Raw genomic sequence first — 20,076 nt, 5'->3', positions numbered from 1 at the left:
AAGCCGTTCTGTATAAAGAATTCCTGTGCGCTTCTATTTTCCTACAAGTGATAAAGTCTTTCATTTGTATGGTGTAATACTATTCTGTAATGGGTAAATGTTAAACATTCTTCTACATTAGAGTCTATCCAGAGACAAACCATGAAATAAAAAGAGCCCAGGTGTATGCTTACTTTAAGGCTATAAACCTATGTATCAAATACACTGGAAACACATAGAGAATCCTAATAATCTAGTGTGTACTCACTGTGATGTGATATTGTTTAACACATTCTCATTGATGCAACCATAGACCAAAGGGACTCCCCGCAATCTCCCGGCTTTCTGAACATTATGTTATGAATGCTTGGTGTGGGCATCTGTGGACATGACGTTACAACAAACCCGCCCTCCCCCCTTTGTGACATCGCAACACGTCCCCTCCATTTATGTCAATCGGAGGGGGCTTGATGGGTACCTGCACGGAGATCACAGGTAGTTCCAGAGGCCAGACCCCTCCTTTGAATAGGGAATAAGATGATTAGGGGAGGAGTACCCCTTTAAGAGTATGCTCACACATCTGAAATGTTTCAGGTTGTTTTGCGGATTAGTTGCAGAGTTTGAAATATCTTTTAACCACAATAAGGAAGTCAAATTCCAAAATAAACTGCAGAAAATCTGCATGTGTGTACAAACCCTAAAGGGGTTTTCACATAATACTTACTATGTAATAATACAGTGCTCCAATTTACCTGCTAAGCAAGAATAAAAATGTTCGGCATGTGCATGTGTTTTCACTACAGAGAAAAGCTGCATATGCAGCTTAAAGGGGTTGTGCGCTGCCCTGACTTGCGGAGCTCCGCTAACAGTGTCCGGAAGTTCATTACTCCGAACGCTGTGTGTGGGCTTCCGTGTTCGCGTCTCGCCTGCCCCCTCGTGACGTCACGCCCGCCCCCTCTACCAAAGTCTATGGGAAGGGGGCGTGACAGCGGTCGCTCCCCCTTCCCTTAGACTTTCGTTGAGGGGGCGGGCGAGACGTCACGAGGGTGGTGGGCGAGACGTCACGAGGGGCGGGCGAGACGTCACGAGGGGCGGGGCGAGATGTCATGAGGGGCCGGGGCGAGACGTCACGTCCGGCGGCCGCGAACACGGAAGTCCGCACACAGCGTTCGGAGTAATGAACTTCCGGACGCTGTGAGCGGAGCTCTGAAAGTCAGGGCAGCGCACAACCCCTTTAACTTCTTAATAACAAAAGGGTTGGGCAGTTAAAATCCAACATGTCTGATCTTTCTCCCCCCCCCCAACATTATCTTCCGGAGGAGAGTTGGGAGGCCCTCATACACTTTAGACAGTAAGCCTGTTTTGCCAAAGTTAGTTGGGTTTGTGGATGACTATAGTGTATGAGGGCCTTAAAGGGGGACTCCACTGGAAAAAAATTTTTTTAAATTAACTGGTGCCAGAAAGTTAAACAGGTTTGTAAATTACTTCTATTTAAAAATCTTAATCCTTCCAGTATTTTTCAGCTGCTGTAAACTCCACAGGAAGTTCTTTTCTTTTTGAATTTCCTTTCTGTCTGACCACAGTTATCTCTGCTGACACCTCTGTCCATTTTAGGAACTGTCTGGAGCAGGATAGGTTTGCTATAAGGATTTGCTCCTACTCTGGACAGTTTCTAAAATGGACAGAGGTGTCAGCAGAGAGCACTGTGGTCAGACAGAACAGAAATTCAAAAAGAAAATGACTTTCTGTGGAACATACAGCAGCTGATAAGTACTGGAAGGGTTAAGATTTTTAAATATAAATAATTTACAAATCTGTTTAACTTTCTGGCACCAGTTGATTAAAAAAAATATATTTTCCAGTGGAGTACCCCTTTAACCCCTTAAGGACCCAGCCAATTTTCACTGTAGGACCCGGCCATTTTTTGCACATATGACCACTGTCACTTTAAGCATTAATAACTCTGGGATGCTTTTACCTTTCATTCTGATTCCGAGACAGTTTTTTCGTGACATATTTTACTTTACGTTAGTGGTAAAATTTTGTCGACACTTGCATCATTTCTTGGTGAAAAATTCCCAAATTTCATGAAAAAATTGAAAATTTTGCATTTTTTTTTTTAACTTTGAAGCGCTCTGCTTATAAGGAAAATGAATATTCCAAATAAATTATATATTGATTCACATATACAACATGTCTACTTTATGTTTGCATCATAATGTTTACATGTTTTTACTTTTGGAAGAGATCAGAGGGCTTCAAAGTTCAGCAGCAATTTTCCAATTTTTCACAACATTTTCAAAATCAACATTTTTCAGGGACCAGTTCTGTTTTGGAGTGGATTTGAAGGGTTTTCATATTAGAAATGTCCCACAAATGACCCCATTATAAAAACTGCACCCCCCCAAAGTATTCAAAATGACATTCAAAAGGTTTGTTAACCCTTTAGGTGTTTCACAGGAATAGCAGCAAATTGAAGGAGAAAATTCAAAATCTTCATTTTTTACACTGGCATGTTCTTGTAGACCCAGTTTTTGAATTTTTACAAGGGGAAAAAGGAGAGAAATCTTCCTAAAATGTGTAGCCCAATTTCTCTCGAGTAAGGAACTACCTCATATGTGTATGTCAAGTGTATGGCGGGTGCAGTAGAGGGCTCAGAATGGAAGGAGCGACAATGGGATTTTGGAGAGTGAGTTTTTCTGAAATGTTTTTTGTGGGGCATGTCGCATTTAGGAAGCCCCTATGGTGCCAGAACAGCAAAAAAAACCTCCACATGGCATACTATTTTGGAAACTACACCCCTCAAGACACGTTACAAGGGGTCCAGTGAGCCTTAACACCCCACAGGTGCTTCATGACTTCTTGTTAATGTTGGATGTGTAAATTATTTATTTATTTTTTTCCACTAAAATGCTAGTTTTCCCCAAAATTTTAAATTTTTACAAGGGATAATAGGACAAATTGCTCCCCAAAATTTGTAACCCCATCTCTTCTGAGTATGGAAATACCCCAAGTGTGGACGTCAAGTGCTCTGCTGGCGCACTACAATGCTCAGAAGAGAAGCTTTTGAAAAGCGAATTTTGCTGAAATGGTTTTTGGAGGGCATATCGCATTTAGGAAGCCCCTATGGTGCCAGAACAGCAAAAAAAAAAAAAAAAAAAAACACATGGCATACTATTTTAGATACTACACCCTCAAGGAACACAACAAGGGGTACAGTGAGCCTTAAAACCTCACAGGTGTTTGACGACTTTTTGCTAAATTGGAATGTGTAAAAAAAATTTCACTAAAATGCTGGTTTTCCCCCACATTTTATATTTTTACAAGGGGTAATAGGAGAAAATGACCCCCAAAATTTGTAACCCCATTTCTTCTGAGTATGGAAATACCCAATGTGTGGATGTCAAGTGCTCTGCTGGTGCACTACAATGCTCAGAAGAGAAGGAGCACCATTGAGCTTTTGAAGACAGAATTTGGTTGGAATAGAAGTCGAGGGCCATGTGCGTTTACAAAGCCCCCCCCCCCCCCCCGTGGTGCCAGAACAGTGGACCCCCCCCCCCACATGTGACCCCATTTTGGAAACTACAGCCCTCACAGAATTTAATAAGGGGTGCAGTGAGTATTTACACCCCACTGGCGTTTGACAGATCTTTGTAACAGTGGGCTGTGCAAATGAAAAATAAAATTTTTCATTTGCACGGACCACTGTTCCAAAAATCTGTCAGACACCTGTGGGGCGTAAATGCTCACTGTACCCCTTATTACATTACGTGAGGGGTGTAGTTTGTTCTGGCTCTACACACACGTAGCCTTCAATTCCGGACAAATTTTATCTTCAAAATCCCAATGGTGCTCCTTCTCTTCTGAGCATTGTAGTGCGCCAGCAGAGCACTTTACATCCACATATTGGGTATTTTCTCACTCAGAAAAAATGGGGTTACAAATTTTGGGGGGCTTTTTTCCTATTTTTCCTTGTGAAAATGAAAAATTTTGGGTAACACCAGCATTTTTGTGAATTTTTTTTTTCAGGTTTACAGTGAGCTTCCCACTAGAAATTTGCGCCGCGGAGAAGAATTTGCCGCAGCTCATACTTGAAGCAGGAAACTTACTGTAAACCTGTCCGTGTAAATGTACCCTCTACGTTCACATGGGGGGGGGGGCATGTACTGACAGACCGTGCATGCTGGGAGTTGTAGTTTTGCAACAGCTTCCACCGTCCCGCAGCTTCCACCAATGGGTAAGTTGATCTCCGGCGTTCGGTCCCCCTCGTTTCCCCGTTCTGCCCCGCCTATTGTGTTTGGGCAGAACGGGGAAAACGAAAGTAAACCCCCCCCCGCCCCCGATCTGCTATTGGTGGTCGCGTCTAGACCACCAATAGTAGAGATAGGAGGGGTGGCACCTCTGCCACCTCACTCCTATCGCTACAGGGGGATCGTGGGTGTCTTAGACAACCGTGATCCCCCTTATATTCCAGGTCACCATAGACCTATATGACCTGGAATCGGCGCAAATCGCAAGTGTGAATTCACTTGCGATTTGCGCCGATCGCCGACATGAGGTGGGTCTGATGACCCCCCCCCCCCCCCTGGGCATTTGCACGGGGTGCCTGCTGATCGATATTCCCACGGGCGTACAGGTACGCCCTGGGTCCTTAAGACTTCCAGACCCCCACTAATCATAATTGTTAAGCTTAGCCATAAACTATAATATTACAAAACTAGTATAACCACTTAAGGCTGACCGACAATGCTTCTGACAGACACTTCTCTGGAAAAATGAAACTGAGCTGGAAAAATTCATCATTTTTTCACTTTCATAATTTTTTGCCCCCTCAGTCTTGATTCACTAGCTAAAAGGATGATATCTATTAATAGCTTCAGGCTAGACTATACCTTTAAGGTGTACTCCGGTGGAAAACTATTTTTATTTTTTTTATCGACTGGTTCCAGAAAGTTAAACAGATTTGTAAATTACTTCTACTTTAAGATCTTAATCCTTACAGTACTTATTAGCTGCTGTATGCTCCACAGGAAGTTGCATTTTTTTCTTGAGTTCTTTTCAGTCTGACCACAGTGCTCTCTGCTGACACCTCTGTCCACGTCAGGAACTTTCCAGAGCAGGAGAGGTTTCAGGCTTCCAGAAATGAATACAACTTCCTGTGGAGCATACAGCAGCTAATAAATACTGGAAGGATTAAGATCTTTAAATAGAAGAAATTTACAAATTTTAACTTTCTGGCACCAGTTGATTTAAAAAAAAAAATGTGTTTTCCACCGGAGTACCCATCTAATCCTGATTTCAATGGTGTGACTGGGATAAGTGTTCACCATACCAATCTAAAGCTGCCTGTCTTGTAGTATCATTAAGGTCAAATGGACTAAGAAGCAACCTGCCTGATATCAGGTTCTCCTGTTTGCAAAAATTCTGCCAATTCCAATAGATTAACATCAGATTATTGGCCAAATTTTCTGCCAAATATTTTGTATACTCTATAGCTACATCAAAATACCCAAACCGTCCCTACAGCCAATTACAACTAACTTTTCTACAATGATCTGAACAGGCACTATATACTCATCCTAAAGACCACCATGAACAGCAGAGGACATCATGTAAAGGCTTCAGGGGCGCTCCCTAGAAATTGCTCCCACTTGTCACAGAAGCAATTCAACAAATGTGCGTCTATTAGAAAATTGTAGATAATGCAATTCAATAATATAAAGCATGTGTACCTCCAAAAGAGAGGAACACTTTAAAGTATGACCTGTGTAGTTCGGCAAACACACCAAGGGTTTTGTCCTGGAGTAATCTGTAATTGTTTTTGTGCTTCAGTTCTTTTATACTTATTACAGGTTTCTTTTGTCTAGTTACAATAAACTGCTGAATTATAGATCCCGGAGTGCACTGTAGTTAAGGAAACCTCTCTTGTCCTCCTTTCTTCCTTTTCTTTGTAATTATTCTACATACAGGGCACAGCTGAAAAATAATTACAGTGGTGAAATACTGCAATCCATATTGAGCAAACCAAGTGAACTGTAGGAGCAGGAGAGAAACTAACCTGAGCAGTGTCAGCCATACAGCAAGTAATGTGGAGCCCAATGCCATCCATGGAACTGACCACATAAAGAAGATTTGCAGTCATATTAAATATGAATTCATGTAATAGATATGCATACGGCACTGTGTATGCGGAGAATTATTGCAGTCTCTCTGGGCGATGTGGTGACAGTGGTGCTCTGGCTAGTTGAAAGCGTTTATGAATATCCAACAAAGTAAAAATGAAATGATAGCCGGCACTCACCAGTCTTCTTAAAATTCTTCTTTATTATTCTCACATATGAGGTGGGTAGGGAACAGACGTGGGGGGGTTACATAGGCAACAAAGCTCCGTTTCGTGCAGCAGTGCTGCACGAAACGGTGCTTTGTTGCCTATGTAACCCCACCCCACGTCTGTTCCCTACCCACCTCATATGTGAGTATAATAAAGAAGAATTTTAAGAAGACTGGTGAGTGCCGGCTATCATTTCATCTTTTACTTTGTTAGATATTAAATATGAATCCAACAGAAAGTAAACTAAGCAGTGATCCATACTGTTTCTCCCATAGAAGCCATATCTTAATAATATGGAGATCTCACCATTGTAGTGATATGGCACCACTGTACAGAGCCGCACTCCTCTTCCTTCACATGTGAATACAACTTACTACATACAGAAGGGTACATGTACAACAACAGACTGTAATACCATATTGTCCCTGTACTGATGTATCATGGGACAAGGTAACGTTCTATGAAAACTTTCTGCCAAAACCCCACTATTACCTCCATCTTGGATCAGGCTAAAAATTTACCTTCCCTGACACAAATTTATAGTCTTAATCCCCCCTTTCTCTCCCTAAAAAGGTTCACCGGTATCTGGCATGTCTTTTTGGTATCTGGAGTGTACACTGCTTCTATATGCTGAAGTATGATGCTACAGTGGACTTCCATGGAGTTCTCTGTTCAGATGAGGTGGTATTTGAATACATACGATAGTCCCTTCTTTAAGTTTTAAACAATAGACCAGGACTTCCCCGGACTTTCTTCTATTATATCAAATGTATGCAGCTGGAAAATATTACTGAAATGTTAATACTTATTGCATCCATGTGAAAGTATGTTTCACTTGGAATAGCTCTGTAATTCCTATGTACAGTTTTTACACAGCTGAGTAATTGTCTTGTATACAGCAGCTCAACCTATATATTTTACTTGGACAGAAGACTTCAGAAGCCAAAGACAACATTAGACAGTAAATAAGCATAATGGAACATAAAAAGCTCTGTCTGTATAACAAACGCTATTTTACAGATTTACTTAACGTTTAATTTTGCAAATTCCAGTTCCTTTGTAGCTCAGCACTACTTAGCCCTGTGATCTTTTATAGCCTCCTTTGGCAGGAATTAATGGTTATAGTTCATGTAATACAATAATTGCATGCAGGCTCTCTGCTTATTAATTTAGTCTAGTCTCTCCGCTGCACTTACTTCCTCTAGCAAATGATCCGCTTATGAGTCTTTGATGGCCCCTATTATTAATAATTCTTCTGATATGAGAATGACAGTTTCTGTAAACTCAATGCCATCGGACCCGTGAAACCCTTGCACGTCTTAAGTTATACAGACTCTGTGTAACCTAAAGGCACAAAAGGCAATGGAGTACCGGTTAAAGCTGTAATATGGTATCCAATATTTTTAATAACATGTGGAGATCCATTTCTGGTGAGGCAGGGTTGGTTTGCTGTTCTGTATGGAAACAGCCATCATTTTTTACTTTCAGAAATTATCTTATACTGGTTATTAAATACTAAAGCCAAAAACAATTCTTTTATACCCAACCAGTAAATCTGTTTTAAAGGGTAAATACTCATTGTACATTGTGTAATCTTGGCCTTCTACCCAGGTGCATGCTTTTTGGGCCAAGACCACACTGTGTTTGAAGGTGAAAAAAGTAAAACAACATGTCCAGCCTTCGTCAACGCCAGTCCTCACCGGCCCCCAAAATGTCATACTTTGAGAATAAAGCCCTCGCTGACAGGGTCCTCTCACCCTTTGTACCAGTCTTTCATTTACTTCATTTATGTTTACTATATTTGCTTTTGTGATATGTTATGTTCACAGGGCATATGTCCACTGTGTTTTAAAAAGCTCACATACTCCAGTATAACTTAGGTAGAGTTCAGCAACCAAAATTCACATGAGATAGAGACAGTTAGTGCGTTATAGGGAATTGTCTCATAAAAACAGTATCACTAGTCCCTTTTATAGGCATTGGTTAATGCTGGTGTCTGCTTGAGTGTTTTAATTGGTATTCACATATAAATGTTGACCACTTCTCATTTGTCTATTTAGTTGTACATGTTAAAAGTTAGGTTTTACTAGGGGTGCTTTGGTGCCCTTTGGGCCAGTTGGTGTTGCTTTGACAGTTGATCATTCACCCCTCCTAAAATTGGGGCTGCGATGGAGTTGGTAATGTTATGTATTTTAACCTCTTATTTTAGTTACAGTGCCCTGGAACTAATGGCACTCTAAAACTAAATATTTGTAATAATTATTATGACAATAATCCAATAAAGAGAAAGCCAGATTCACTGACTAAACTTCTATAAACCTTGATGTATTAAGTAACCCTGAATGCATGACCTGTTGGGGACCCTTGAGGACTGGAATAGAGAAGTACAGGTGTACAGCTTAAATTAAAAAATATATAATGTAGAGAGAAACTATAATATAAGTAGACCGGGAAAAAAAAAAGTCATTTTTTTCAAAGGGGTACCCCAGTACATTAAACCTTATTCCTTATATGCAGGATAGGGCATAAGTGTCTGATTGCCCCCCCACTAGACACCTATGTAAATGGGTATATTCCCTAAAATATTTAGCAATTTTCTGCTGTGCATTTTATATTCAATTCCTTCTTTTTAATGTCAATGAAATTGTGAGTTAGTGATCAGAGTATATACACATGTAACGTAACATACTAACAGCAGTGATCACTGGTAGGTATTCTAAGCAACATAGCCCAAACCTCCATGATAATGAAAATAAAGCAACAAGATAGTTCTTTGGTCAGTGCATTATCCAGGAGGATAATGATGCAGGTATATAAGACTATAGAGTTTTTACTGGCACATCTGTGGGGACGTGTATAAAATCAACTGCAAAGAAGTGCTAGAGATATTAGCTAATACTAGCAACATGTCTGGTCTCATTTTACAATATGCAAAATTAGAGCTGATCTGTGAGGCTGCAATTTTTCAGTGTATTTTTTGCATTTCTACTTTAATGTCTGGGTGAAATTATCATATAAATTGTAATGTGGATATGTGTACAGTAATATCATAGTTCCTCTGAGTTTTAAAACTCTTTAAAAGAGAAAAAAAAAGACTAATCTATGGTGTACTTCAGGTAGAATGCTGACTGTGGGTGTTCAATCTAATGCTGGAGGTATTCTAGCTTATGTATTTGAGAGATGCATTATGCTCCCCAGCCTCATAAACTATGATTATCATCAGCAATCCCACCAAAGAGAGGAAGTTGTGGGGAATTCAAAATTTATTTAGATTTTATTTTACAAAATATATATTAAGTTGATTCCTCAAAGAGCAGGGGCACATTACAACCCTCTTAGGCTCTAAAGCCTACAATCTTCAATTTCCTCTGAGTAGTAGAGCACAGAGAAAAAGGGAACTAAGCAGCTTTTTTTTGCTTACAAAAGTCGCACAAAAAGTCGCACATGCGCCTAAGCTAATTTTTTTGCGACTTTTGTGGGTTAGCAAATAATACCAATAAGCCCTACATAAGCAATTTTCAGGTTTTACTTTGCAGTGACCAGGATTTATCATAGTGGAAGTTGCACGTAAGCAAAGAAAAGTCGCAAACCCCCTTTAAAAAGTCATATCTGACTTACAAATTTGCCTATGACAGCATTTACAAAAAGTTGCAGGTAAGACTTTTTGTGCAACTTTTTTTACTTTCATTTTCACAGGCACGGTGGGACGAGTGGGTAGGAGATGTACAGGAGGGTGACAAGCTTATCACCCGCCCGCACAACACTACTACAACTCCCAGCATGTCCTTACTGTAAGAACATGCTGGGAATTGTAGTTGTGCGAAACAAGGGGAGTGTGTTAGTTGAGTGGGCGGATGACAAGCTTGTCACCCGCCGTGCCGCATGACTACAACTCCCAGCATGTCTTTACTGTAAGGGCATGCTGGGAGTTGTAGTAATGCAGTGGAGGCAGGTGACAAGCTTTTCACCCGCTTGCACATCTCCCCTCAGCCATGCTGCATGACTACAACTCCTATCATGTCCTTACTGTAAGGGAATGCTGGGAGTTTTAGTCATGCGGTGCAGGCGGGAAATGTGCGGATGGGTTACAATAAATGCACTAACCTATTTTCCTTGTTTTTTTTTCACAGATCCATGTATCCTGTGGACTACAACGATGAGCAGTGTTTATTTATTTATTTATTTATTTTTGTTTAATGTTAATAAAATGGTTAACAAGGGCTTGTGATGGACTGTTTTTTGGATTAAAAGTTTTTTAAACATTTAAAAAAGATTTTTTTTTTTTTACAGGTTTAGTAGTGGAAGCAGTCTTATAGACAGAATCCATTACTAAGCCATGGCTTAGTGTTAGCACCAAAAACAGCTAGCGCTAACCCCCGATTATTACCCCGTAACCTACCACCACAGGGGTCCAATCGAACAGCCACTACCAACAGGCCCGGAGCCTCAAAAATGGCGCTTCTGGGCCTATGCGGTAACAGGCTGGCATTATTTAGGCTGGGGAGGGCCAGTAACAATGGTCCTCGCCCACCCTGGTAACGTCAGGCTGTAGCTGCTTGGTTGGTATTTGGCTGAGAATAAAAATATGGGGAAACCTATGCGTTTTTTTCCCCCATAAATAATTAAATAATAAAAGAAAAACGCATAGGGTTCCCTGTATTTTTATTCTCAGTCAGATACCAACCAAACAGCAACAGCCTAACGTTATCAGGGTGGGCGAGGACCATTGTCACTGGCCCTTCCCATCCTAAATAACGCCAGTCAGTTACTGCCTAGGCCCAGGAGCGCCATTTTTGATGCTCTTGATGCTCTGGGCCTGTTGGTACCGGCTCTTCCTGACACCCCTGTGGCGGTGGGTACCGGGTTAATAATCGGGGTTAGCGCTAGCAGTTTTTGGGGCTAACAATAAGCCCTGTCTTAGTGATGGACGCAGTCCATAAGACGGCTTCCACTACTAAGCCTGTAAAATCAATTTAAAAAAATAAAAAAATCTTTAAAATATTTTATTCCCCAAAAAACACTCCCCCACAAGCCCTTGTTACAAAATGTTGTTAATTTTAAACAAAAAAATGCTGGTCATCGTACTCCACCAAATCTGAAGTAGCCCACAGGATAGACTTATCTGTAATGAAAAAGAAAAAAAAAAAAAAAAAAGAGTACATTTAGGGGGAAAAAGTGGGAAAAAATTTTATAAACACACATACATTTATTTTTTTTTTGCTTATGTGTGCTAAGAAAATGGTATTCCAAAGTGATTTTATTGGTTTTGCTTATGTGAGCCAAATTTATAAACCCCCTGTGATAGTATGATCAATATGTCACACATAAAGCAAAGCAATGGAACAAAAAAAAAAGCCAATAGAACTCGCTTACCAAAACAAACAATGATAAATGTCCCCCACTATGTTCACAAAAAAAAAGAACATGTTCAATGCAAGCTTATGTTGTTTGTAATTTAGTGAAGAACAATAAGAGAAGAGAAAAATGGACCCGCAACATAAAGTCCAGGCAAAAAAGGGAAAAGGTTTCTTCGGTACTTTAGGGGCAGAAAGAAAAAGAGCTTATGAACAGTTTTAAGAGAAGACAGATGAAGAGCCCAGTTTCTTTCAACATCAGTTCAAGTTGTTTAAAATTTAGCGAAGAACTATAAGAGATAAGGAAAATGGACCCGCGACCTTAAATTTTAGGCAAAAAAGGGAAAAGGTTTTCTGGGTACTTAAGGGGCAGAAAGAAAAAAGGCTGATGCCCAGTTTAAAGAGAGGACAGAAAGAGAGCCCAGTTGCTTACAGCCATAGAACATAATCTCACCACTAGTTTATAGGGAAGAGAGAGATAAGGTTCAGAATTCACCCCAGAGCAGAAATACTTAACGCCTACTACTTACTCCCAGAGCAGCTTGGTAGGTGAATTCCGTTGGGAATGTAAATGCAGGGCCACTAACTACAGGGCTGCTCGGGGGAGGGGTCACAATAAGCCCTGTAGTACTGATATGGACCTGACAGAAATAAGACACAAATAAATAAACGTATTAGGCTTCAGGAGACTTGTTTTTTTAACATATGGAAATATGCTTAAGCAACAGCCAATAAAAATTTAAAAAATATCCCTGATGAGAAACACTAATAAATGAACACTTATTTTAAAAAGTCCAATAATAATTTTCCATATGTCTATGCATGTGTAATAAACATAAAATACATCTGTAGATTTCCTTCAGTCCACAGAACTGATCTAACAACACATCTAATTTGAAGAAGCAGGTGTGAAATGTCATAGGGGCCTGTGCACTGGTGTAGGTGTTGAGCTTTTTTCCTGATATATGCATGCTTTTTTTTTTTCCCTCCATGGCTTTTGGATACTCACTTGTGGCACCGTTCTTAATCCATGTAGCCCTGTTGGTAAGTTCATTCCATTACTTGTGGAACATCGCACACATTGGCCCTTATTTACGAAGAGTGTTGTATAGTTTTGTTTGTGGGTTTTAATTACCTACAATTTTTTTCCACAGTATTTACTAAGGTTTCCCTTAAAGGGGTTATCCAGGAAAAAAATTATATCAACTGGCTCCAGAAAGTTAAACAAATTTGTAAATGACTTCTATTAAAAAATCTTAATCCTTTCAGTACTTATGAGCTTATAAGTGCTCTCTGATGACACGTGTCTTGGGAACCACCCAGTTTAGAAGCAAATCCCGATAGCAAACCTCTTCTACTCTGTGCAGTTCCCGGGACAAGCAGAGATGTCAGCAGAGAGCACTGTTGCCAGACAGAAAACAACAACTCAACTTCAGCAGCTGATAATTATTGAAAGGATTAAGATTTTTTAATAGAAGTAATTTACAAATCTGTTTAACTTTCTGGAGCCAGTTGATATAAATAAAAAAGTTTTTTCCTGGAATACCCCTTTAATTTTGCACTTTTCCCTGTACTTTTTTTTACACCTGCTCTGATCTGTCTGGTTTTCCTCAGCTCAAATCCAATACATTTTCTGTGGAAACCTTAGTAAATCATTTTTTTTTTTTTGGTGAAAATGTTGGGGACATACCCTTTTTTACCACCCACACCCACTTTCCCCGGCAGTCAAGACCCTTTTTCAGAAAAATTTGTCTTTTTTTTTTTATTCTGGCGCACCTACTGGCACAGACAGAATCTGACCCACAACCCGACAAAACATGTTGGGTTTACAATAGTAAATCAGGGCCATTGTCTATGTTCTCCCATCTATCTCCGCTCTCAATATTGGCTATTTATTGTTCTATGCAGTCCCATAGAGCATATATTATTTTGTGTAGTCTACAGCTGACTCGCCACTTATATATTTAATTGCCATCTTTCTGTTTATTGAGGATTTATTATTATTTTTTGTTATTTCCGGTCTCCTGTCCTTTTCTGTCTGGTAGCTCCTGGTCTCTTTTTTACATGGCATTAAATGTCTGTCTAATTTTTGATTAAACAATAAAATGTGTAATTTTTTTTTAGAAGATTCTGGTATGTGGTGTGCATGTGTAATAAACATAAAATATATCTGTAGAACCAACATTCAGCCAGTGGATAATTTCTTTAGGTCCACATAAGTGATCTACCAACAAATCTAATTTCTATGGCCAGTTTGTAGTCATGGATTCTGGGGAAATTTTGCAAAACCTGTGTAGAAAAGAATGGTGCAGTTGCCAATAGCAACCAATCAGATTACTTCTTTAATTTTTCAAAGGCATTTTTAGAAATTAAAGAAGCAATCTGATTGGTTGTTATGGGCAACTGCACCACTCTTCCCCTGCACAGGTGTTGATAAATCTCCCCCATAGTGCATAGAGTAAAATCCAAGTAATGTCCTGCACACCCATTGTAGACGCAGTGGATGCCTCTGAAAGGATCAACATTTAATTTATCACATCAAAATGAAATCAAACCATTAATTTGTTTACAATATGTAAAGATATAATCCTTATAGATAACTGTTAAAGGAGATTTGAAACGGTATATAGCTCATCCCCATCCGCAGAATAGGGGATAAGTGTTTGATCGCAGATGGTCCGACCGCTGGGACCCCCTGCGATCTCTCGAACAGGGACCCGGTTCTGCCCGACTAGTGCTTGTGTCGTCAACCTCACTAAGAGGTTGACAGACATGCCTCCTCCATTCAGTTCTATGGGAGAGGCGGGGATGCACAAACGTTGCGTCTCTGCCTCTAACATGGAGGGGGGGTGTCAGCTGCGGCATCATGCTGGGGTCGGGGCCCCGTGCAGGAGATTGCGAGGGGGTCCCAGTGGTCAGACCCCCGCAATCAAACACTTATCCCCTATTTGCATTATATACCACTCCATATCTGCTTTAAGATTATTTATACAGTGCAGTACAGTAGATTTCCTTGATTGATTAGAAGTAAGAAGTGAATCTAATGGGTGATGATTTTATTACTGTACTTATTGAAATTATAGATGGATATAACTTAACCATACATTAATAGCTAATTAAAAAAAAAAATAATAATAATAAAAAAAAAAAAAAATATATATATATATATATATATATATATATATATATATGTAGGTTATCTGTTCCTCATTACAAAAAATATATATATATGGGCACAATTTTTATAGTAAATTTTAAGATGTGTGAAAATTTTGTAAATTACCTCTGTTGTAAAACACTCAAGCCTTACAGTACATATAAGCTGCTGTCATATAGTTCTTTCCAATATGATCTAATGCTCCCTATTCCCACCACTGTTTGTCAGGAACTGGACAGTTCGTCACATGGCAGAGGTGTTGGCAGGAAAACAGTGTCCACACATTTTACCCCCAGGGTATACAGCAGCTCATAAGTACTGAAAGTCTGAACCAGGTCATTTCGGAATACCACATTTGATCTAGATCAATTCAAGTTTTATAAATCTTCCAACTGCTGTATATATCAACAATATTCCTGCAAATTTCAAGACTTAAAAAAAAAAGTTATATACTGTAAAAAAAAAAAAACAATCTTTACTCTCTTGGCATTCACGTCCTGCTGCCTCTAAGAAATCATGAATGTGATTATAAAGCTAAAATTTGTGAACATTTCAATTACAGAACCACTCTCAGGTACAAACCTTGAAAACAATTCTTTACACAAACCATTTATCACTATGTGACTCATACTTTTCCATGTCCTCATATTCTGGGCTCACTACAGGATAATAAATTCCCATCAAGTCATAAGCTAGTCTAATGGGCAATCCACTGAAACAAGCCGTGACTCACATACAGCAATACCCTCAGGTAAAGGAAATAATATACTTTGAGGTTGTACACTATTATAACTTTTCTGTGGTCTGTAACCCCCAACCTGCCCCATGTTATACTAGCCAAGGGCTACTACTGTAGTCTAGTAGATAACCCTCTCCAGAGGGTGAAGGGATTTAAAATACCTTATATGGAAATTGGGAGTCACAAAAATTGTCTGCATTAAATGGACTCTCCAGTTATTCCATGGGTACTGTTAAACTTGACTTCCCCTGTGGTGGCGCAGCAGTAAAACTGAACATTTACAGCCATATTCCCTCCCACATAAGAACTGTTTGTTGGTGGTCCTTGCAGCAGGACACCATGTGATCAATTTACCATTGAGGGACTCTTCTAGCAAAAGAGATTGTCAAAGGCAGATAATCCTTTTATTGACATAATCCAAATCACTGCATTAGAAATGAAAGAAAATAAAAGCAAAAAAACAATCTCTGAACATGGAACTAATAATAGAAAAAACCTGCTAGAAGTGTGGACGGGGAGAATCAAGAAATGCTTTAATATTAAGTGTTATTACAAGAAAATGATGGCTCTATAGTAGAGCTCACAGCGGATCAAAGTACATTGTTCTTCTGTAAATGTTACACATTATAAAGACCTTTCCTAAAGTAATTACAGAACACAAGACTCTCATATGCTTTCTATCAGTATATGTTTGTAAGTAATACATTTCCCATAGTTGGCCCAATTCAAGAAAGAATATGAGCAAGAGACCGGAAGACAATAAAACAGAAAACTATGTAGTTAAGGAAGGCACATAGTAAAGCTACGGCCTTAAATTATAACAACTACCCAATTCTGGAAATGAATAAAAAAGGGTTAAAAAAATCATTACTACAGTATAACTAGACGGGGGAACTGGCAGAGTATAATCATTGGAAGAGGCTGGCGGTGCAGTATAATCATTGGGAGAGGCTGGCAGAGCATTAAAATAATTGGGAGAGGCTGGCGGAGCAGTAAAATCAGAGCGGGAACTAGTGGAGCAGTATAATCATTGGGAGAGGCTGGCGGAGCAGTAAAATCAGAGGGGAACTGGTGGAGCAGTATAATCATTGGGAGAGGCTGGCGAAGCAGTAAAATCAGAGCGGGAACTAGTGGAGCAGTATAATCATTGGGAGAGGCTGGCGGAGCAGTAAAATCAGAGCGGGAACTAATGGAGCAGTATAATCATTGGGAGAGGCTGGCGGAACAGTAAAATCAGAGGGGAACTGGTGGAGCAGCATAATCATTGGGAGAGGCTGGCGGAGCAGTAAAATCAGAGGGGAACTGGTGGAGCAGTAAAATCATTGGGAGAGGCTGGCGGAACAGTAAAATCAAAGTAGAAAAATTGGGGTATGTGCAGCTCACAAAATAAAATCAGTAAAATCAGTTGGGGTACTAGAAGAGCAGTATAATCATTAAGGGAAGCTGGTGGAGCCGTATAATCATTGGGAGAGGCTGGTGGAGCAGTAAAATCAGTTGGGGAACTGGTACAGCATTATAATCATTTAGGAAAGCTGGCGGAGCAGTATTGTTAGGAAAATGGAAATCAAGAATATTTTCAGTTTGACTGTTGTATCTGAAATGGAGGAAATCCTTCTAAAATTGTGCTTGACTTTATAAAGCTTGTTTTTCTGCTTTAGTTTGGACCAATGCCTATAATTATTCCTGTTTTTGCTAGGTAATTGCTCAAGGTTAGATGCAAGTGAGATGTAACTATTAAGCAAGTAAGATGTAACTATTCAATGTTAGAAATAAGTAAGCTGTGTTTTAAAGGAACAAATTGTAAAGAGACACTGTGATTGGCAATAAAGTTTTGATGCCTCATAAGCCATCAGTGGACTCTTAGCCAATGGGATTGTGTCATTTGCTTGTATAAAAAGTACACACACCCTGCTATGTGTGTGACTCTTCGCTAACTATTGGCATATAGGGATCACCCATAAATAAATGCTCAGGAGAAGAGTTTTCCTGTCAAGTATAATCATTGGGAGAGGTTGGCAGGGCCGTATAATCAGAGGGGAAACTGGTGGAGCAGTATAATCATTGAGAGAGGCTGGTGGAGCAGTATAATCATGGAGAGAGGCTGGTGGAGAAGTATAATCATTGAGAGAGGCTGATGGAGCAGTATAATCATTTAGGGTAGCTGGCAGGGCAGTATAATCATTGGGAGAGGCTGGCGGAGCAGTAAAAACAAAGGGGGAACTGGTGGAGCAGTATAATCATTGAGAGAGGCTGATGGAGCAGTATGATCAGAGGGGGAACTGGCGGAGCAGTATAATCATTTAGGGAAGCTTGCTGAGCAATATAACCATTCGGGAAAGCTGGTGGAGCTGCATAATAACTGGGAGATGCAGGTAGAGTGGTATAATCATTGGTGGGAGCTGGAGAAGCATTTTAATCATTGGTGGAAGTTGGAGGAGCAGTATAATCATTATGGGAAGCTGGTAGAGCAGTATAATCATAGGGTGAAGCTGGAGGAGCAATATAACCATTAGGGGAAGTTGACAGAGCAGTATTATCATTGGTGACAGCTGGCAGAGAAATATAATCATTTGGAGAAGCTGATGGAGGGGTATTATCATTGGGGTAGGCTGCAGAAGCAATATAATGATTGGTGGAATCTGGTGGAGCAATATGATCATTGGAGGAAATTGGTAGAGCAATATGATTATTGGAGGAAGTTGGCAGAGCATTATGATCATTGAAGGAAGTTGTTAGAGCAATACGATCGTTGGAGGAAGTTGGTAGAGCAATATGATCATTGGAGGAAGTTGGTAGAGCAATATGATCATTGGAGGAAGTTGTAAGAGCAATAGGTTTGTTGGAGGAAGTTGGTAGAGCAATATGATCGTTGGAGGAAGTTGGTAGAGCAATATGATCATTTGGAGTAACAAGACAATTAAATATAAAATATTACCATTAAAAACAACACACAAAAGCATGTCCATTTTGATAAGCCTTTACCATTAATCTGCATTTTTTATCAACATAAAGCTAGTAAAGGATGAGGCCTACCTCATGTACACATCTGGAACTTAGTGAAAAAAGAAGGAAATTCAATTCTGAGAAATAGAGGATATTACATGTTTTCTACAGGAAGATGTGTGTGTGTTACTAGATGGCGCTTTCCTCACCTGAGAAGGAGCACTGCAAGACAGCCCGGAGAGCTCACTGATTCTGGCAGCAGCTGTGGGGTTGCTGGAGCTGATAAGCACAGGAGGACTGATCTCCATGGAATGGCGGTTCTGAACAGACTGCGATGACTTGTTAGACATGGTGAGGGAGGTAAAGGAGTGACGTTTTTTGGTGTTCTTCTTGGTATCAGTGTGCTTTTGAGAAGAGCTGCTATGTGCTGTCCCAGAAGTTCCTTCCCCAGAGTCCACTCCTGAGGGCTTGTCTAACTCTATGAGTTGCTTAGCGGCTGAATTAAACTGAAAATAGATATAATGTACAGTTAGCGAGCTTGCACGTCTATTAGAAAAAACAAATACAAATGAAAAACAGTACACAGCACAGTGTTAATAAAGTCTTCTCACCCTGGCCTTTACCCTTTAAAATGCTGAGTAGTGGTGGTGCCATCTTAAGTTCTGGAATAACACTATGGCCAATCTCCCCTGCTGATGGCAGAATGCCCTGTCCGCTCTACTGACTGGTCTGTTGAGGTATATATTTGTATACTGGAGCATATTTTTATTAGAACTCAGCATTGTGCGGTTCCTAATATGAAAAATGTGACAACTTTGTGTTACCTTTCCCTTTGTCTATCTCAAATACATGGCACTAAAAAAAACTAGATCTCTTCCTTATTTAGAAAGGCTATTTTGCATATTATTTTCCCAGTAGAGCATTACAGGGTCTATAAAACTCCACATGCCAGTTTCCTCTCTCCTCAAGGAGAAACTTTACCACTTTAATCCTATTACCTTCCTTAATAGGATAGGTCCCCAGAAAGTCTTTGAAAAGATAACAGTAACAACCAGTTGTCAATATATTTATACCTACAACCGTCTAATGCTTGGACAGTGTAAACTTACTGTGGACAGACTATCGTCAAATGTACCAGCCTGTCCAGCCGAATACACTGTCTAAGTATCGACCAACTATTAGTTCCTTTTCTTCAAACCAGACACATGCACAAATGCCATGCCCCTTCTTAAAGGAGTTATCCGGGTTTTCATAAGCTTTTCACCATTATGCCTATGTTGCCAAGTTATGTCTTAAATTCTTTACTTGCGTTACATGTGTGGGGTGGTTAGACTCCTTTCTGGTGATTTTATGGTTTCTCCAGGCTCAGCATTCCTCTGGTTTCTGATTGACAACAGCTGATCACAGGGGGCACGGCAAGTACAGCTGGAGTGCACACGTCATCAGAGGGTTGCTTTTCAAGGAAGACAAGAAGAAGACAAGCTCCCTGTAATCAGCTGTTGTCTCGAGCTTTCCCAGGATCCTGTTCGGCTCGAATAGAGGGGGCTTGACTTCTTCTTGTCTTCCCTGAAAA

At 40.0% G+C, this 20,076-nt stretch overlaps 1 protein-coding gene across 2 annotated transcripts in view; it reads right to left on the bottom strand.

Annotated features, from left to right (window-relative positions):
- Positions 1-20,076, bottom strand: part of SH3RF1 (SH3 domain containing ring finger 1) — a 180,752-nt gene that overhangs the window by 24,914 nt on the left and 135,762 nt on the right. The window contains exons 5-6 of one of the 2 annotated variants that reach the window (XM_056560968.1): positions 18,713-19,009; positions 12,195-12,305 (exon numbers count right to left, since the gene is read on the bottom strand). In XM_056560968.1, coding sequence (XP_056416943.1) covers positions 12,195-12,305; positions 18,713-19,009 — 408 coding nt within the window. The remainder of the gene's footprint in view (positions 1-12,194; positions 12,306-18,712; positions 19,010-20,076) is intronic. The other variant, XM_056560974.1, reaches the window with a different exon arrangement.

The sequence above is a fragment of the Hyla sarda genome, chromosome 1 (genome assembly GCF_029499605.1).
Source record: "Hyla sarda isolate aHylSar1 chromosome 1, aHylSar1.hap1, whole genome shotgun sequence".
Lineage (NCBI taxonomy): Eukaryota > Metazoa > Chordata > Amphibia > Anura > Hylidae > Hyla > Hyla sarda.
This window is presented reverse-complemented; position numbering and strand designations above follow the sequence as displayed.